Source organism: Microcaecilia unicolor, chromosome 13 (assembly GCF_901765095.1).
Source record: "Microcaecilia unicolor chromosome 13, aMicUni1.1, whole genome shotgun sequence".
NCBI classification, from domain to species: Eukaryota; Metazoa; Chordata; class Amphibia; order Gymnophiona; family Siphonopidae; genus Microcaecilia; species Microcaecilia unicolor.
The window spans coordinates 24026656-24047522 of record NC_044043.1 but is presented as its reverse complement, the minus strand read 5'-3'; the positions used below and the strand labels follow the sequence as shown (position 1 = coordinate 24047522).

Genomic DNA, 20867 nt, shown 5'->3' with positions numbered 1-20867 from the left:
TAATTGAGGTTAGTAGCTGTGCTACCTCTCCAGCAACCAAAGAACAGAAAATAACTGTCTTTTAGAACAAGATTTAACCCTTCCTTCTATCCTTTTAAAGTTCTTTGGTTTTTAAGTTTCTACCTCTAGAAAAAGTTTCATTTTAAAACTATGGGAATAATGAGTACTTCTAGAGAAAACTTCAGTATAAAACTATGCGAAAAGGGTTATACACTATAGAAACTAGTTAAAATGCTTGCTTTCTCTCTCTCTCCCCCCCCCCCCCCCCCCAACTAAACTAGGTCCTACAGTGCCTGCTAGAGGCTATCTGTTAATGCTGTGGCACAAAGTTCAAGTTTTAAAACTAGGGGGAAAAGAGTATGGAGATTAGTGCATAAGTACATAAGTACATAAGTAGTGCCATACTGGGAAAGACCAAAGGTCCATCTAGCCCAGCATCCTGTCACCGACAGTGGCCAATCCAGGTCAAGGGCACCTGGCACGCTCCCCAAACGTAAAAACATTCCAGACAAGTTATACCTAAAAATGCGGAATTTTTCCAAGTCCATTTAATAGCGGTCTATGGACTTGTCCTTTAGGAATCTATCTAACCCCTTTTTAAACTCCGTCAAGCTAACCGCCCGTACCACGTTCTCCGGCAACGAATTCCAGAGTCTAATTACACGTTGGGTGAAGAAAAATTTTCTCCGATTCGTTTTAAATTTACCACACTGTAGCTTCAACTCATGCCCTCTAGTCCTAGTATTTTTGGATAGCGTGAACAGTCGCTTCACATCCACCCGATCCATTCCACTCATTATTTTATACACTTCTATCATATCTCCCCTCAGCCGTCTCTTCTCCAAGCTGAAAAGCCCTAGCCTTCTCAGCCTCTCTTCATAGGAAAGTCGTCCCATCCCCACTATCATTTTCGTCGCCCTTCGCTGTACCTTTTCCAATTCTACTATATCTTTTTTGAGATACGGAGACCAGTACTGAACACAATACTCCAGGTGCGGTCGCACCATGGAGCGATACAACGGCATTATAACATCCGCACACCTGGACTCCATACCCTTCCTAATAACACCCAACATTCTATTCGCTTTCCTAGCCGCAGCAGCACACTGAGCAGAAGGTTTCAGCGTATCATCGACGACGACACCCAGATCCCTTTCTTGATCCGTAACTCCTAACGCGGAACCTTGCAAGACGTAGCTATAATTCGGGTTCCTCTTACCCACATGCATCACTTTGCACTTGTCAACATTGAACTTCATCTGCCAGTTGCACGCCCATTCTCCCAGTCTCGCAAGGTCCTCCTGTAATCGTTCACATTCCTCCTGCGACTTGACGACCCTGAATAATTTTGTGTCATCGGCGAATTTAATTACCTCACTAGTTATTCCCATCTCTAGGTCATTTATAAATACATTAAAAAGCAACGGACCCAGCACAGACCCCTGCGGGACCCCACTAACTACCCTCCTCCACTGAGAATACTGGCCACGCAATCCTACTCTCTGCTTCCTATCTTTCAACCAGTTCTTAATCCATAATAATACCCTACCTCCGATTCCATGACTCTGCAATTTCTTCAGGAGTCTTTCGTGCGGCACTTTGTCAAACACCTTCTGAAAATCCAGATATACAATATCAACCGGCTCCCCATTGTCCACATGTTTGCTTACCCCCTCAAAAAAATGCATTAGATTGGTGAGGCAAGACTTCCCTTCACTAAATCCGTGCTGACTTTGTCTCATCAGTCCATGTTTTTGTATATGCTCTGCAATTTTATTCTTAATAATAGCCTCCACCATCTTGCCCGGCACCGACGTCAGACTCACCGGTCTATAATTTCCCGGATCTCCTCTGGAACCCTTCTTAAAAATCGGAGTAGTAACATTGGCTACCCTCCAGTCTTCCGGTACTACACTCGATTTTAGGGACAGATTGCATATTTCTAACAGTAGCTCCGCAAGTTCATTTTTTAGTTCTATTAATACTCTGGGATGAATACCATCAGGTCCGGTGATTTACTACTCTTCAGCTTGCTGAACTGACCCATTACATCCTCCAAGGTTACAGAGAATTTGTTTAGTTTCTCCGACTCCCCCGCTTCAAATATTCTTTCCGGCACCGGTGTCCCCCCCAAATCCTCCTCGGTGAAGACCGAAGCAAAGAATTCATTTAATTTCTCCGCTACGGCTTTGTCCTCCTTGATCGCCCCTTTAACACCATTTTCGTCCAGCGGCCCAACCGACTCTTTGGCCGGTTTCCTGCTTTTAATGTATCTAAAAAAATTTTTACTATGTATTTTTGCTTCCAACGCTAATTTCTTCTCAAAGTCCTTTTTTGCCCTCCTTATCTCCGCTTTGCATTTGGCTTGGCATTCCTTATGATCTATCCTGTTACTTTCAGTTGGTTCTCTTCTCCACTTTCTGAAGGATTGTTTTTTGGCTCTAATGATTTCCTTTATCTTACTGTTTAGCCACGCCGGCTGACGTTTAGTCTTTTTTCCCTTTTTTCTAATACGTGGAATATATTGTCCTGAACCTCCAGGATGGTGTTTTTAAACAGCATCCACGCCTGATGCAAGTTTTTTACTCTGCGAGCTGCTCCTTTCAGTCTTTTTTTCACCATTTTCTCATTTTGTCGTAATCACCTTTTCTATAGTTAAACGCTAGCGTACTTGATTTCCTAGTTTCACTTCCTTCAATGCCAATATCAAAACCGATCATATTATGATCACTGTTATCAAGCGGCCCTCGTATCGTTACCCCCTGTACTAGATCATGAGCACCACTAAGGACTAAGTCTAGTATTTTTCCTTCTCTTGTCGGCTCCTGAACTAGCTGTTCCATGAAGCTGTCCTTGATTTCATCAAGAAATCCTATGTCCCTTGCGTGTACAGATGTTACATTAACCCAGTCTATATGCGGGTAATTGAAATCCCCCATTATTATTGTGTTGCCCAGTTTGTTTGCGTCCCTGATTTCCTTTAACATTTCCGCATCCGTCTGTTCGTCCTGGCCAGGCGGACGGTAGTACACTCCTATCACTATCCTTTTCCCCTTTGCACATGGAATTTCAATCCACAGTGATTCCAAGGAGTGTTTTGTTTCCTGCAGAATTTTCAATCTATTTTATTCAAGGCTCTCGTTAATATACAATGCTACCCCTCCACCAATCCGATTCACCCTATCACTACGATATAATTTGTACCCCGGTATGACAGTGTCCCACTGGTTATCCTCCTTCCACCAGGTCTCAGAGATGCCTATTATATCTAATTTTTCATTTAGTGCAATATATTCCAACTCCCCCATCTTATTTCTTAGGCTCCTGGCATTCGCATATAGACATTTCAAACTATGTTTGTTGTTCCTAAGTACATCATGCTTAGTACTTGACAGTATTAATTGGCAATCTTTTGTCTGATTTTATTGTTATTTAAAGATACCCGATCTACTACAATCTCTTTTGCAACCTCACTATCAGGATACTCTATCTTCCCTGTTATGGTGATATCTTTGAAAGATACCTTATCCCGAACCATGCTCTTTTGAGCGACTGTCGGCCTTCCCCCCATTTCTAGTTTAAAAGCTGCTCTATCTCCTTCTTAAACGCCGATGCCAGCAGCCTGGTCCCACTCTGGTTAAGATGGAGCCCATCCTTTCGGAATAGGCTCCCCCTTCCCCAGAATGTTGCCCAGTTCCTAACAAATCTAAAGCCCTCCTCCCTGCACCATCGTCTCATCCACGCATTGAGACTCTGGAGCTCTGCCTGTCTCTTGGGCCCTGCGCGTGGCACAGGTAGCATTTCAGAAAATGCTACCCTGGAGGATCTGGATTTCAGCTTTCTACCTAAGAGCCTAAATTTTGCTTCCAGAACCTCTCTCCCACATTTTCCTATGTCATTAGTACCCACATGTACCAAGACAGCCGTCTCCTCCCCAGCACTATATAAAATCCTATCTAGTGGATAAAGTTTGTTCTTTAAAAATTTTTATTCTGCCTATCACTAATCTACAGTTGAGGATGTAAGATCACTGTTGATGAAATGCTCCCGAGCCAATTTCTCCCTGGATCAATGCCCAAATCCATTCCTATGGAAGCAGTAAACTGGTTACTCGATCTCAATGAACTGTTAAAAACTGGCTCTCTCCCCCAAAATTGTTCTCACTCTGCTGCTGAAGGGCTAGATGTAACATCGCCTGCTAACTACCATCCAGCGGCAAGCATACCCACTTTTACTAAAGTATTAGAAACCTATATCAGCAAACAACTCCCTTTATATCTGGAAAAACTTTCTATATGACACTGGTCACAATTTAGCTTCAGATCGTCACATGGTATGGAAACACTGCAGCTAGTTCTAACTACATACGTCAAACAACACCTATGCAAAGACAACCAAGTAATTCTTCTCCACTTCGATACAGTGGCGGCGTTTGACAGGGTTGACCACACATTGCTACTTGAATGCCTGGACCAGATAGGAATAAACAGAGACTGTGATCAAATGGTTCAGTGGATTCCTTTCCAATCAAATCAAAGCTGTTCTGTCAAGCAAAACAACCAATTTTCCAACTGTTGGTCTCCTAATTGCGGGGTCCCTCTCACCTATCCTGTTCAATCTCTTTATGTCATCCCTTGCCTCAATACACCTGAGTCTTAATGAAGTACTATTATCCTATGCGGATGACATCCTGTTTCTCTTACCAGCGACAGCATCAAACAAAGATACAACTCAGTCTGTAGCGAATGGCATGACTGCTGTTAGCACCTGGGCTCTGACCAATAAACTGAAATTGAATGCACAAAATAACAAGGCCCTGTGGTTCCAAATCAGGGAGTTGATGTCCCTTCATAAATTTCTTTGTCCAATAGTCAAAGCTTTACAGTTTAGTAATAGGGGTCTTGCTTGATTCTTCACTCAACTTCTCTTTCCATATTAACCATCTATGGAAGAAAACACTATTCAAAATACGACAGCTACGTCTAGTTAGATCATTTTTCAACCAAAAAGCCTTTGCACTACTAGTCCAAACATTAGTCCTACTTCACTTGGACTGTAACATTCTATTTCTTGGTATTAAGTGTCAATATCAGAAAAAACTGGAAATCATATAGAATACAGCTGCTACAGATATACTAATGTTTCAACTCATGTTAACAAACTGCATTGGCTTGCCATAGCAGAAAGACTCAGATTCAAAGCTGCTTGTTTAGTTTTTCAAATCTTACAGGGTTTCACCTCTGAACTGCTGACTACATTTGGTCCAGTCTAACCGACTGAAGAACAAGTGATGCTAGCATCACCGTTTCAAAAGACAATTCGAAATCAGAAGATTTTCTGCTCTCTATTCCCTGTATTTGGAGTTAAAATATGGAATTCTCTACCTATTACCATCAGAACAGAAAACAGCTACCTTAGCTTCAGGAAGAGCCTAAAAACCTCTCTCTTCCCAAAGACTCCTTCGTAACAATTCATTGACTTCTACCTCCTACTATCATCCATTATCCTTTCCTATAATGTTTTTGGTCTCTTGCATTACACCAGTGGTCTCCAATTGTTCTCTTACCTCACACTAACATTATCGGCTTTTGTCTCACGTAGAACGTAAACCGCACTGAACTCTGGAAAAGGGGATATTAGTGGTATACAAGAATTGATTTGATTTAGATCCTTTTCCATTTTTTGAAAGATTTTTTTTGGGCTCTAATGGCCTTTTTCACCTGACTTTGGCCCTGATGCTCAAAACTCTGGTGTTGTTCCTAATAGCACCGTAAAAATACTTCCGGAACAGTGCAGAAGACCAACGCCCTAATGCTCAACACTAATGAGATGCAGATATATGCACAGGATCCCTCCTGCGCATATATATGATTGGTGGGAGGATTGCACTTGGCACATGCACAGAAGAGTTCCGCAGAAAACTCGACTCCTGTGTGTATGCACCTGGTAAAACTTGAATGTGAAGCAACAAACAGCAATGTGTGATTTTGCTTCAGTCTGCTGTTTCTCACAACTGGCACTTAAGGGCTTGCACGTGCTTCCTTCTGCTTCCAAAAGCAATCAAAACCAGCAGATTTTGTAGAAAGACTCATGACAAATCCTCTCTTCCAACATCCAAACTCCTACTCCGACCTGGCGTTATTTTTACAGTGGTAAGGCAGTTTTGTTTTGGGTGCTCTTTTCTGATCAATGATCTCATTAACATGAGCTTGACTACATTAGCTTGCTACTTGCGCTGTTCATCTGCGTGCTGATTTGTTCTTGCATTCTGGGCATCTGAACATTCTGCACAGTTAAATGCGGGCAGTAGTCCAGCAGAAATGGCCTGTAGCACCTGTGTTTACTTTTGAGCATCGGGGCCTTTGTACCCATACTGGATGTGGTTTGCTCTTTTTCCCTGACCTTCACCCTCACCTGCATATATTTCATACTGTTTGTTTTTTGATCTTGTACAAAATGTAATGTGTGTTTTCTCAAGTTCTCTTTGTCTAATAACACAGTGTTATTAGACAAACAAAGTTTGTTATCCTATGTGCTTGGATGACTAGAATAAAGAGATCAGTGTTAAACTATTAAAATAGAGCAGATATATACATACTGTAACTTAGACTTAAAAATCATCATGCTTTTACGCACATCCGCTGCAAACACTGATACACTTGCTTTTATTAATGGTAAACAAATAAAATTTGGTTCTTAATATTTACACTTGTGCTTACCCTAACAACACTTAAGATTCCTTCATTGGTTGTTGGATCAGTTCGGATGCTGAAATATCCCTGTTCATTTCCTTGTATAATGGAAAAGTTGGCCCACCAGTTTTCTGTGTTAATCAAATCTTTGTCTTCTACAGAAATTCTCAGAATATCTATCCCACAGTCATTTTCATTAACTTGAACTTGGTACTAAATTAAAAAAAAGAAAAAAAAAAAAAGAAAGTTGTGCAATTTTAAAATTCTCATATTCACAGCACCAAAAACAAAGCAAGCAAAAAGAAATTTTACCACTGAGCTCCATAAAATACAATGTTAAGGCAGTAAAGCAGGTGCAAAATCCTCAGCCAGTTTCCTATTTGCAATTTCTTCCAGCCATAATTTGTAAAAGGAGGTTCTATGGGAAATTCCCCTGTAGAAATGCAGGTCCATACGGCCTGTAAAACAACCTAGGCAGTTTAAGAAGGAGGAATTAGATCTTACCTGCTAATTTGCTTTCTTTTATTCCCTCCGGACTGGCCCAGAATGTGTCTGATGAGTTGTGCACTCCCTTCCAGCAGGTGGAGACTGAGAATTCTGACTCTCATGAGAGCCAGTAAGAGCCCTGATTAGCTACAGTGAGGTTCAGTATTATCTTTAAGTATTATCTTTACAAAGCAGGATAAGCTTCTGTGCAACCAGAGAATTCAAACAGCCACCGTGAGCATACAGAAAAAGGTCTGTAGACAATGGTCAAAAAAATTATATATATATCATCACTAAAGTCAAACAGACAAAGCAGCTCTAAACCAAACCCTATCTGGGCTGGCCCGAAGGGAAAGCAAATTAGAAGGTAAGATCTCATTTCTCCTTCCTTAACGTCCCTCCAGACCGGCCCAGAATGTGACTAGCAATCCGGCTGTAAGCACACTGGCTCAAAAAAACAGCATCTTGATGACAACTGAACATCTAGCCTGTAATGATTCAAAAAAGAAGGCAAGGAAGACCATGTCGCTGCTTTACATATGTCCAAAGGATGTACCAAAAATGCTCTGGCTATGATGTCACCTGCCCTCTGGTAGAATGCCCCTTCAGTCCCTCCGGAACTGGCTTCATGGAAAGAAGATAAGCGGAAGCAATCATCTCTGTAAGCCACATAGAAATAGTGGGTTTAGACCCCAATTAGAAGAAAAAGATGATCTGATTGCCTAAACTCCACTATGGATTGCACATATTGTTTCACAGGACAAAGCCCTTCTCTCAGTACCCTTCTCCACCACTGCCAACTCCAGGCTCCGCTCATTCTGCCTTGCCTCACCCTATGCCTGGAACAATCTTCCTTTACCCATACGCCATGCCCCCTCCCTACCCATCTTCAAATCTCTGCTTAAAACTCACCTCTTCAATGCTGCCTTCGGCGCCTAACCGCTTGAGAAATATAGAATGCCCCAATCTATCCACCCTATCAGATTAACTGTTCACTTGTCCTCTAGATTGTACACTTGTCTTTAGATTGTTCTCTTGTCTTTTAGATTGTAAGCTCTTTGAGCAGGGACTGTCCTTCTATGTTTAAATTGTACAGCGCTGCGTAACCCTAGTAGCACTTTAGAAATGTTAGTTAGTAGTGTTTCAGGACTCTCTTGACAGGTGGAACTGGTGTTCTGATCCACAGGAAGAACCCAATACGGCAAAATTACTGTTTGACTCAAATGAAATCTGGAAAGGACTTTCGGAAGGAAAGAAGGAATAGGACACAAAACCAGCTGCACCTTAGAGAATTCCAAAAAGGAGATCGGCAGGAAAATGATTGCAATTCCGAAACACGCCTAGCAGAGGCAATACCACCAAGGATATCATCTTGAGCGTCAAATCCTTTAGAGAGCAGGCTGACAAAGGCTCAAAAGGAGGTTTAGTAAGAACTGAGAGAAGCAGGAAAAAAAGATCTACAAGGAGGAAGAATCAAATTCACTCCACGAAGGGAACAGAAAACATTTGCATGGCTAGTGAAATTCCTTCCCTTGATATGACCACGGAAACAAGATAATGCAGCCATCTGCACCTTTAGAGAAGCAAGTGCCAAGCCTTTATCAAAACCATCCTGTAAAAAATACAAAAGCTACGCTACTAAAGCATGCAAAGGAGAAATTTGTGTCTCGACACACGATGACTCGAAAATGCGCCAAGTCTGAATATAATTCGGAGAAGCTGAATGACGTTGAGAATGAAGCATTGTGACTATTACTTTGGAAGAATAACCTCTCTTTGTTAACCGTGCCCTTTCAAGAGCCAAGCTGTAAAGCAAAATCGAGCTGGATCTGGATGAACCACTGGCTCCTGAAGGAGAAGGCCAGGATACTTCGGAAGCTTCAACAGAAAGTCCACTAGAAGGCGCACAAGGACTGCGAGGCCAATCCGGCGCTAAAAAGATTATGAGCCCATTATGGACCTCGATCCTTTGAATGAGTCTGCCCAGAAGAGACTATGGAGGAAACGCATAAAGAAGGTCTGCTGGCCAAATTTGAAGAAAAGCATCTATGCCCTCTGCTTTGCGATCCTTCCTGCGACTGAAGAATCGTGGAACCTTGTTATTCAGATTTGTTGCCATCAGATCCATGACGGGAAGACCCCAACAATGGAGAACTGCTTGAAATGCTCTGAGAGACCACTCTCCCAGGTCTAGACTGTGGTGACTGAGAAAATCTGCTTGAATATTCGTTGTCTCTGCTACATGAGTCGCTGACCGCTTTCAAAGATGATATTCTTCCCAGTCCATGAGAAAAGCTGCGTCCTGTTATTTAAGGTCAACTCTTCAACCCTCCTTGACACAGGGCCACTGCCGTCGAGTTGTCCAAGAGCACCCGCACAAATTTGGTTTCCACTAGATGATGGAAAGACTGCAGGGTAAACAAATTGCCTGTATTTCCAACAGATTGACTGAACAGCACGATTCCATTGGGGATCACAGACCCGGCGTAAGAAGCCCCATACAGTGAGCTCCCCAGTCCCTGAGCCCAAAACCGCAAAGCGAAGAAACCGCCAATGAAAAGGACGAATTGGGAACTATAGTTAGGCCTCTGTTAAATCCAGAGCCATTAGACTCTCTCCTGAGTGCACGGCAACTATGACGGAGCGAAGAGTTTCCATATGAAAAGTGGAGATGTTGAGTGCTCAATTGACCGCTTTAAGATCTAAGATTGGCCGAAAGGACCCTTCTTTCTTCAGAACGACATAGTGCCCTGTTCCAATCTCTGCTGGAGGCAATGGGCAAACAGCTTGAAACTCGAGAAGCCTCTGTAAAGTACCCTTGATGGCTCCCGCTTTGAGATGGGACTGACAGGGAGATTCTAGAAAGGCATCTGGCAGCTGCCGCGCAAACTCTAAGGCGTACCCACTGACCAGAGGTAATCTGGGCCCACTTCCAATAAAACTGAGCCAAGCGAGCTCCTACCAGAATTAGAGGCTGGGCCCAGAGACCTTCATTGGGAAGGATGAGCCAGGGACTGGGAAAATGGAGTTTGCATGTCTGCTGGGGACCATGAAAGGACTGAAATCTTTGAAAAAGATCAAGATCTCTGGGCCATCGCAACTCTGCCAGATCTGAACCGACGAGAATCTCTACCATGACCCCGAATGGAGAGGAAACCACGACAAACAGACTTCGGAAGATCCTCAGGAAGGTGGCGTACCCTGGTGTCCCCTAGACTTTTGTTCAACTTATCAAGTGTTTCACCAAAAAGAAAAGACCCTCGAAAAGGAAACTTACTAAGCTTAGATTTAGAAGCTGCATCAGTAGACCAACCTCGAAGCCACAGAGATCGGCACGTGGCAACACTCACTGCCATAGACTTAGAAGAAGCTCGCAGCAAATCATACAAGGTATCGGCTAAACAGGTAGAATTCATCTAAATTTTTGTCACTTCTTCGTCTATTGAAGACAAATCATCGGAAGACCTATCTAAACTCTTTCAGACCAGCAAAAACAAGCCCTGGCCATCAAGGACCTGTACTACCAGAGCTAGACTTTAACAGAGACTCCATGTGCCTATCCTGAATGTCCTTAAGAGCTGTGTCGCCATCCACAGGCACAATATTCCTCTTGGTAACTGTGGAAACATCTTCTCCAGGTAGAAGCACAACAGGAATCATGGATTCAGTGTCCTCAGAGAACTTTGTGACATCCAAACCAGGGGCATATACTACGACTTATCATTTCTATAGCACTACTAGCCGTATGCAGTGCTGTACACTGGATGTGAAGAGACAGTCCCTGCTCGACAGAGCTTACAATCCTAATTATAGGACAGACAAACAGCACAAATAAGGTACAAATGATAAAACAAGGGTATTGAAGAAGTGAGTAAGGGTTAGGAGTTAAAAGCAGCATCAAAAAGGTGGGCTTTTAGCCTAGATTTGTACCAGCTCAGGAAGTCTATCCAGGCATATGGTGCAGCAAGACAAAAGGAGCAGAGTCTGGAGTTAGCAGTGGAGGAGAAGGGTACAGATTAAGAGAGATTTATCCAGTGCACGGAGTTCCCGGAGAGGGGTGTAGGGAGAGATAAGAGTGGAGAGGTACTCAGGAGCCGTGAGTGCACTTGATTTTGAACTGTATGCAGAAACAGATAGGGAGCCAATGAAGTGACTTGAGGAGAGGGTTAATATCAGCATAGTGATACTGGCGGAATATGTCATGCAGCAGAAGTTTGAACTGATTGAAGGGGAGAGAGATGGCTTAGTGGGAGACCTGTGAGAAGCAAGTTGCAATAGTCTAAGCGAGAGGTGATAAGGGTGTGGATAATGTTTCTGGTAGTGTACTCAGAAAGGAAAGGATGAATTTTGGTGATATTATAGAGAAAGAAATGACAGGTTTTAGCAGTCTGTTGAATATGTGCAGAGAAGGAGAGAGAGAGAGATAGGAGTCGAAGATGACCCCAAGGTTATGAGCTGATGAGACAGGGAGGATGAGAGACAGAGACAGAGAATGAGAGAAGAGGAGAGGTTGGTTTAGGGGGGAAAATACAAAGCTTAGTCTTAGTCATGTTTAGTTTCAAATGGTGTGAGACATCCAGGCAGCAATGTCAGACAGGCAAGCTGATACTTTGGCCTGGAGTCCTGCTGAAATTTCTGGTGTGGAGGTAGATCTGGGAGTCAACAGCATAAAGGTGATACTGAAAACCATGGGATGAGATTAGAGTGCAAAGGGAAGAAGTACAGATGGAGAAAGAAGAGGTCCCAGGACAGATCCCTGAGGTACACCAACTGATAGTGGGATAGAAGTGGAGGAGGATCCACCAGAATACACTAAAAGTACAATGGGAGAGATAAGAAGAAAACTAGGAAAGAACAGAGCCCTGAAAGCCAAGTGAGGACAGCGTATTAAGGAGCAGGCGGTCATCAACAGTGTCAAAAGCAGCAGATAGATTGAGAAGGATAAGGATCAATGGAAACTTTGGCAAGCACTGTTTCAGTTGAATGAAGAGGGCGAAAGCCAGATTGAAGTGAATCAAGAATAGCTTGAGATGAAAGAAAGTCAAGACAATGTTGGTGAACAGCATGTTCAAGTATCTTGGATAAGAAAGGGAGATGGGGTGATAGTTGGAAGGACAGGTAGGGTTCAATGAAGGTTTTTTGAGGAGTGATGTGACTATGGCATGTCTGAAGGTATCAGGAACAGTCAAAGTGGAAAGTGAAAGATTGAGGATATGGCAGATAAAATGGATGAAAGTAGGAGAGATAGTGCTAGGATGGCTGGGAATAGGATCAGAAGAACAAGTTGTTAGTTTCGAGGAGGAAAGAAAATGTGCAGTTTCCTCTTCAGTGATTTCAGAAAAGGAAGAAGAAGAGGCAGGGGTTTGAAGGAGGGTTGAGAGAATGAACTAAGGGAAGGAGAGGTGGAGTTGACTTGGTTGAGAATTCAAGGTTAATCTTGTGAACCTTATCATGAAAGTACTCACCCAGAGTGTGGGGAGAAAGTGAAGGGGGAGTTGAAGGTACTTTGAGAGAGCTCAGTGTGGCAGAGACGTCGAGGGTTTGAACCAAGAGAATTTGTCAACTGAATGTAGTAGTCCTGTTTGGCAAGTGCAAGAGCAGACTGGAAGGCATATAAGGATCTGTATCAGACACAGGATCGTCCACAAGATCCCAGGAAATCCTGGGACGTTTAGCTGAAGTTAAAATCTTCTCTGTAGCAGAAGAAGAAAAAGAAGTGGAGCAGAGGGAGCAGCTTTATGTAAAAAAAAGCTTTGTACATTTGCAAAACAAATTTAGGAGGGAATCCGAGAAGAAACCGCTAACAACCAGTCCTTAAAAGAAGCTGGTCTCTCTGCTGCGGCAGTCTTTCTCCAAAATGGTGGCATTTCCTGCCGAAACTGAAGCTGAGTTCCCGCATCGGTAAGAAGAGAAACCGCGATGATTACAGAAGAAACTGCTGACTCAGCAGAGAGACAAATTGTCGGGAGCTCTTTGACGGTGCAAATCTTACAAACATCAGCCGCTGTAATGCCCCTTCTTTGACAGATCACGCAATGCCTCAGTTTCTCCGCCATAGCAGAGACTGGCGAACACAACTTTTTTTTTTTTTTAACTGCTGAAACTCTCCCAGCAAGGAAAGATGGCCAACTAGCAGTGAACCAAATAAAAGGGTAAATTAGGCCTTACCTGCTAATTTGCTTTCCTTTAGTCCGTCCAGATCTGCCCAGAATGTGACTGATGGGTTGTGTAAGCCTTTCAGTAGGTGGAGACTGAGAAAAAAAACTGTAACTCCAGCTAGCCAATAAGAGCCCTTGCCAGCTAGAGAAAGATCCAGTAATAAAGTACCAAAGCATAGAAGAAACATATATATAACCTGTGCCCCCAAAAAACCTGAGCAGCCCACCGGCACCTTGCCAACATAGGGTGAGTTCCTGCCAACAGGGCAGTTAGTGTAAATATTTCTTTATTCAAACTACTATCGAGCAACACAGCTCCAAACAACTCTGCGAGCATCTAAACATACAGGTATCTGAAGGGAGGGATCTGGGCCGGTTCGGAGAGACTAAAGGAAAGCAAATTAGCAGGTAAGGCCTAATTTACCCTTTCTTATCGTCCCTCCGGACCAGCCCAGAATGTGACTGATGGGAAGTATCAAAGCAGTAAAATTATGGGAGGGACCCTAACAGCACCGCAGACAAGACACGCTCCCCGAACGCAACCTGCCGATGACTGAGAACATCCAAACGATAGTGCTTAGAAAAAGAATGCAAAGACGACCAGGTCGCCGCCCTACAAATGTCTTCCGGAGGCACCAGACAACGCTCTGCCCAAGAGGCAGCCTGACCTCTTGTAGAGTGAGCCTTAACATGTTCTGGAACGGATTTTCCAGAAAGAAGATAAGCTGATGCAATCATTTCTTTAAGCCAACGAAAAATAGTGGGCTTAGAGGCCATGAACCCTTTGCGTGAACCGCCAATCATTATAAACAAATGGTCAGATCACCGCAGGTCAACAGTAGATTTAATATAGTGTTTCAACACCCGCTTGACATCCAAACACTTCAAAAGACGCTGCTCCGTAGAACCGGAAAAGGAACCAAGAACAGGCAAAACTACTGGCTGAGAAACATGAAACCGAGTCACAACCTTGGGAAGAAAGGAAGGAACTGGCCACAAAATTACCTGATCAGCACAGAACTCCAAAAATGGCAATCTGCACGGCAAAGCCTGCAACTCCGAAACTCGCCTAGCCAAAGCGATGGCCACCAGAAATACCATCTTTAAAGTCAAGTCTTTCAAAGAAGAAGATGACAAAGGCTCGAAAAGAGGTTTAGTAAGCACTGAAAGCACCAAATTCAGATCCCAACTAGGAAAAGAACTCTGAGACGGAGGATGAAGAAGATTAACCCCTCTCAAAATGCACCATATCCGGATGTCCAGAAAGAGATTTACCTTGGATACGACCACGAAAACAAGACAATGTGCAATCTGCACTTTAAGAGAAGCCAAAACAAGACCCTTTTCAAAACCTCGCTGCAAAAAATCCAAAATTTGTGGAACCGAAGAATGAAAAGGAGAAAGATTCAACTCCTTACACCATTCCTCAAATATTCTCCAGGTGCGCACATAATTCAAGGAAGTAGAACGATATCTAGAGTGAAGCACAGTAGAAATAACCTGAGCGGAATAACCTCTCTTAATCAGCTTAGCCCTCTCAAGAGCCAGCCCCATAAGACAGAATCAATCCGGATCGATGACCGGACCCTGCGACAACAGATCTCGCGTGACTGGAAGCCAGAACGGCACATCCACCAGAAGCCACCAAAGGTCAGCGTACCACAGCCTCCGAGGCCAATCCGGAGCTACCAAGATTAGACGTCCCCTGTGAGACTCGACTTTCTGCAGAAGACGTCCTATCAGAGGCCAAGGAGGAAAAGCATACATTAGACCGACTGGCCATGATTGAAGAAGAGCATCCATGTCTTGCACTTTGGGATCCTTGCGACGACTGAAGAACAGAGGAAGCTTTGCATTGCCGGCTGAGGCAAACAGATCTATCTCGGGCGACCCCCAACGAGTGACCAGTTGCCAAAACGCCACTTCGCTTAGCGTCCACTCTCCGGGATCGAGCATATGACGACTGAGAACATCTGCCTGGACATTTAGGACCCCTGCCACGTGGGCCACTGAAAGAGCCACCAGATGGACCTCCGACCACTGAAGAAATAGCGACACCTCTCTTTCCAACGGGAGACTCCTCGTCCCTCCTTGCCGATTGATATATGCAACTGCCGTGGCATTGTCCGACATCACTCGAACCGCCCGGCCTCTCAGCAAATGCAGAAACTTCAGGAGGGCTAGACGAATCGCTCTGGTCTCTAAAAGACTGATTGAACAACTCGCCTCCTGGCGAGACCAGAGACCCTGAGCAAACTGCCCCTGACAGTGAGCTCCCCAGCCTTGAAGACTGGCATCCGTCGTCAGCACCAACCAGCTGGGCTGCTCGAGCGGCATACCTTTGGTCAGATTGGACTCTCAGAGCCACCAACGAAGACTCGCCTTCACCTGAAGTGAAAGTGGCAACCTCTGAAGAAGAGAATTTGTCTGGGACGACCATCTCGACAGAAGTGACCTCTGAAATGTCTTCATGTGTGCCCTGCCGCCAGGGAACCCAGAACCTGAAGATAGTCTCGTGCCGACGGACTCAAAGTGCACGAACCGGTGAATCCGAGTCTGTAACTTGAGGACCCAAGCTGGAGGAAGAAAAACTCGACCCTGCTTCGTGTCAAACAGAACTCCCAGATACTCCAACGACTGGGAAGGTTGAAGCCGGCTCTTCTAAAAATTGACTACCCAACCAAGGGACTGTAAAAAATCTACTACCTGAGCTCTCACCTGAACACTCTCCTGGTTTGACTTTGCCCGGATCAACCAATCGTCTAAATAAGGATGGACCAAAATGCCCTCCTTTCTGAGAGCCGCCGCCACAACTACCATGACCTTGTTGAATGTACGTGGAGCAGCAATGGTGGCCCAGCACAGCAAAACGAAGGAAATGCTGATGCGCTGGATGAATAGGAATGTTGAAAAAGGCTTCCATAAGATCTAGCGAAGTCAGAAACTTCCTGGACCGCACCGCCACCATGACGGACCGCAACGTTTCCATGCGAAAAGAGGGAACTTTGAGAGCTTGATTCACCGCCTTGAGATCTAAAATTGGTCTGAAGGAACCCTCCTTTTTGGGCACAAGAAAGTAAATGTAACACTAATTGTTATCTTCTAATCTATTATCTACCAAGAACGATATATTGTAAGCCACATTGAGCCTGCAAAAAGGTGGGAAAATGTGGGATACAAGTGCAATAAATAAATAATAAATAAATAAATGGAGTAACGGCCTTGACACTGCTCTACCCGAGGAACTGGACAAATGGCCCGAAGCTTGAGGAGTCTGTCGACAAGCCCCGGCCTTGAAATGAGACCGGCAAGGGGACTCTATGAAAGCATCTGACAAAGGATTGTCACTCAGACCCAGATCATGAGCCCAGGCCGTAAACAGAAAGGGACTCTAAGAAAGGCCTGGGGTGCACCGAACCCCAACCAGGGAAAAAAAATAATAAACCACAGGGTACTCACTCAGGACTCTAGGCTCCCGAGGAGAGGTGTAAAACTCCTCAAAGGCAGAAAACTACAGAACACGTTCGGCCTGCACCAGCAGGCTAGGCTGCCCCTAACTACCGAAAGCGGAGCCACAGGAACTGGCTGGCACAACAGGTACTCCACAGGTAAAGCAGGGACAAAGATACTGGAACAGCTTCTCAAGACTTCCTCTGCACTTGGCCACCGTCCTCCAGGAGTTGAGCTCCTGGGTTCAGGCGGCTGGCAGGACTTTGGCCAACAGTAGGTAGCAGTTGTATCAGGTGAAGCTGACCCAGACAGACAGGCAAGACTGACCAGGCAGAACCCAGCACTACAGGGAAAGAGGAATAAAGCAAAAAACATACTGCCCAGAGTAAAGACTTCTAGGCACAAATAACCCACACAGCCAGACACAGAGACCGAGGGGTTAACAAAGCACACTCATCCCAGAAAACAAAGTGGAACCACAACAGACAGAACTAAAACAAACAAGTTGACACAACACAGAAGGCAAACACTGACTAACCAGAGAACACAGCCCAGCTGCAGAGAAAAGCCAATTAACCACACGCTGAGACAAATAAATACAAAACGGAACACAGAGCAAATGCTGACAAGCCAGTACCTAGGAACACATAGAAAGAGGAAACAGATTCCTTCAGCACACAGAGCAACAGCCCTCAGAAGAAAAGATAAGAGACTACAGCAGGGAAAAATCCTAGCTCAAGCAGTGCTTACCTGAAACTGCAGGTAAAAATAGATCCTGGTTACTGACGTCAGCTACCACCCAACTGACCAATAGCAAACAAGCCCCACCCAACTACCTTAGCAGAGAGGTTTCCAGCCCCTCCCTAGCCCTAGCAGAGTGGGTTCCAGCCTCTCCTCAGCCTGCTTAGCAGAAACATAGCAGAAACATAACAACGATAAGCAAATTCTAATGCGTAACCTTCTCGAATAACCTCTAAGACCCACTGATCCGAAGTAATCTGGGCCCAGCTCTCCTTAAAGTGCCCCAACTGAGCACCCACAGGAACTAGAGGCTAGACCCGCAAACCTTCATTGTTGAGGACGGGAAGTGGAGCAAAAGGAACCCCTGCCTCTCGCCCCCCCCCCCCCCCCCCCACGACCTGCTCGAAAGGACTGAGTTCTTTGAAAAAAATCTAGAGCGCTGCCCCTGGAAAACTCTGCCTTGCCGAAAACGATGAAAATCACGGCCTCTAGCATGACCAGAGAAAGAACCATGACCGGATCCCCTAGGATGATCCTCCGGCAACCTGGGAACCTTAGCCTCACCAAGGCTATGCACCAACTTGTCCAATTCTTCTCCAAACAAAAAAGAACCCCGAAAGGGAAATTTACTAAGCTTGGACTTAGAGGCTGCATCTGCCGACCACCCACGTAGCCCTAAGCAAATCTTAGAGTATCGGCCAAAAAAGCCGACCCCATTTCCAACTTAGCCACCTCATTATCAATAGCCGAAAGATCATCAGAAGAATGGTCCAACGCTCTCTCTGATCAGCGAAAACAAGCTCTTGCTACCAGGGACCCACAAATTGCCGCCTGTACTGCCAGGGCAGAAACATCAAAAGAATTCTTCAGCAAAGTCTCAATACGATGGTCCTGGGGATCTCTCAACGCCGTATCTACCGGAACCGTGTTTCGCTTAGTAACCGCAGAAACTACAGCATCCACAACCAGAGGGCGCAACAGGTCTTTTATCTGAATGAGGAATCGGATAAAGTCTGACCATAGAACGAGCAAGCCTAAAAGCAGAATCTGGACTCTCCCACTGCGCCTGAATAATGTCCCTAATATCCTGATGCGTAGGAAAGGACTTACCAGCTCTGCGAATCCCCTTGACCAGTAAATCCACCTTTCTGGGCTCATATACCTGAAGATTCGAATCATCATAGTAACATAGTAGATGACGACAGAAAAAAAGACCTGCACAGTCCATCCAGTCTGCCCAACAAGATAATTTCACGTGTGCTACTTTTTGTGTATACCTTGTCAGGGCACAAGTATAAGTCTGCCCAGCACTAGCCCCACCTCCCAACCACCGGCTCTGCCTCCCAATCTTGGCTAAGCTTCTGGGGATCCCTTTCTTCCGAGCACGATTCCTTTAAGTTTATCCCACGCATGTTTGAATTCCGTTACCGTTTTCATCTCCACCACCTCCCGCGGGAGGGCATTCCAAGCATCCACCACTCTCTCTGTGAAAAAATACTTCCTGACATTTTTCTTGAAAGTGCAAAGTAGATGAAACCTGCGAGATAAGCTCTTGAAGATCATCTTTATGAAAACTCCTTACTACCAAAGGATCCTCTCCTATAGGGAGCAACTCCTCACCATCAGCCACGTGCTCTAGCCCCTCAGCAAATTGTTCTTCCGGAGAATAAACCTCCTCACCAAAGGCAGACATCTCCTGATCTGGAGCAAAAGAAAAATCTGGCTCCTCTGCAGCAAGCCTCAAACGCTTAAAAGCTATAGCATTACTTTCTCTAGCAGTGCCCTCAGAAGGACCTGCAGGTGCTGCTTTATGGCGGAGAAAGGCCTGGTACATCTGTACCACAAATTCGGGAGGAAAACCTCCTTCCCCCGCTGACAAAATGGGTGTCTGGGCAACCGAAACAGGCCCAGCAGGCAAAGAAGCCAGAGGAGCAGCAGACGGCGATGCAGTCAAGATGGCGGTGTTTCCCGCCGAAATCACCGCTTGGGGGAGGGGGATGCGACCGCCGACCCAAAACCGACATCAGACCCCCCCCCCCCCCCCAACGAAGATACCGACGATTTCACCGGTACTGCACCCTGATCCTCCGTAGCGGTGCAACACTTACAAACCCCGCTAGAACCAAGACCCCGCCGCTGACAGACGGAGCAGCGGCAGAGCTTCTCTGACATCACGGAAGAAAACAGCTGATCACAAAACACAGACCAGAAGGAGCTGCCTTGCTCGATTTTCTCAAATAAATAGCCCCCAAAACGGCTCTGCCTTAAGAAGCAGACCGGGAGGGTAAATTCTTTTTTTTTTTTTTTTTTTTTTACACAAGCAGCTGCCTCTCCCTACCTCCAAAGCTCTTCCCTGGAGGAGCTTGAGGAAAACTTCACTTAAAGCTTTACTTTTAAAAGCTTTGCTCTTAAAGTGCCAGCAGCAGAGTACAGATTAAAATAGCCAGGCACTAAGAGATATCAGGGAGGAAATGGGGGGAGGGACCCGGCCTCCCGAGTGTAGCACCCCCGAAGCACAAAGAAGCCCCCACAGACCTCTGCCTCTGACAACAGGTTTTTGGGGGGTTTTTTTAAGGCACAGGAAACCACAAGAAATGCTACAATCCACAGACAAAAAAGAAAGATAAGAAGGAGAAATTAGATCTTACCTGCTAATTTGCTTTCCTTTAGTCCCTCCGGACCGGACCAGGATTGGACTGTTGGGTTGTGCCCGCCTACCAGCAGGTGGAGACTGAGAAAAACTCTGACTCTAGAGAGCCAATAGGAGCCCTGGCCATGTGACCTTAGCCTCAGTATTTGAATAACAAAGCAGGAAAGAAAGAAAGAACTTCTGTGCCGTATGGAATCCTAGCAGCCACAAATTCCTCGGCAAAACCGAGTACTAGAGCTCACCAGCAACTCTCACCAGAGAAGTGGTATGGCCCATTTGTATTAGAGCTCGCCAGCAACTCTCACCAGAGAAGTGGCATGGCCCATTCATATTAGAGCTCACCAGCATCTCTCACCAGAGAAGTAGTATGACTCACTTAAGGTTTCACATATATTCCATCAACTGAGCTCACCAGCAACTCTCAACAGAGAAGTGGTATAACATATTTAAGGCTTTATATCTATTCCAGCAACTGAGCTCACCAGCAACTCTCACCAAAGGTATAACCCATTAAGGTTATATATATATATATATAGATTCCAGCAACTGAGCTCACCAGCAACTCTCACCAGAGAAGTGGTATGACATATTTAAGGCTTTATATATATTCCAGCAACCGAGCTCACCAGCAACCACCAGAGAAGTGGTATGGACCACGCAAAGTTTTTTTTATATATATATATATATATA

At 45.0% G+C, this 20867-nt stretch overlaps 1 protein-coding gene across 1 annotated transcript in view; it reads right to left on the bottom strand.

The window, feature by feature from the left end:
• The window catches only part of LOC115456472 (desmocollin-3-like), a 209431-nt gene that overhangs the window by 95121 nt on the left and 93443 nt on the right, over positions 1 to 20867 (bottom strand). The window contains exon 9 of the mRNA XM_030185558.1: positions 6720 to 6905. Within this exon, the coding sequence (XP_030041418.1) occupies positions 6720 to 6905 (186 nt within the window). The remainder of the gene's footprint in view (positions 1 to 6719; positions 6906 to 20867) is intronic.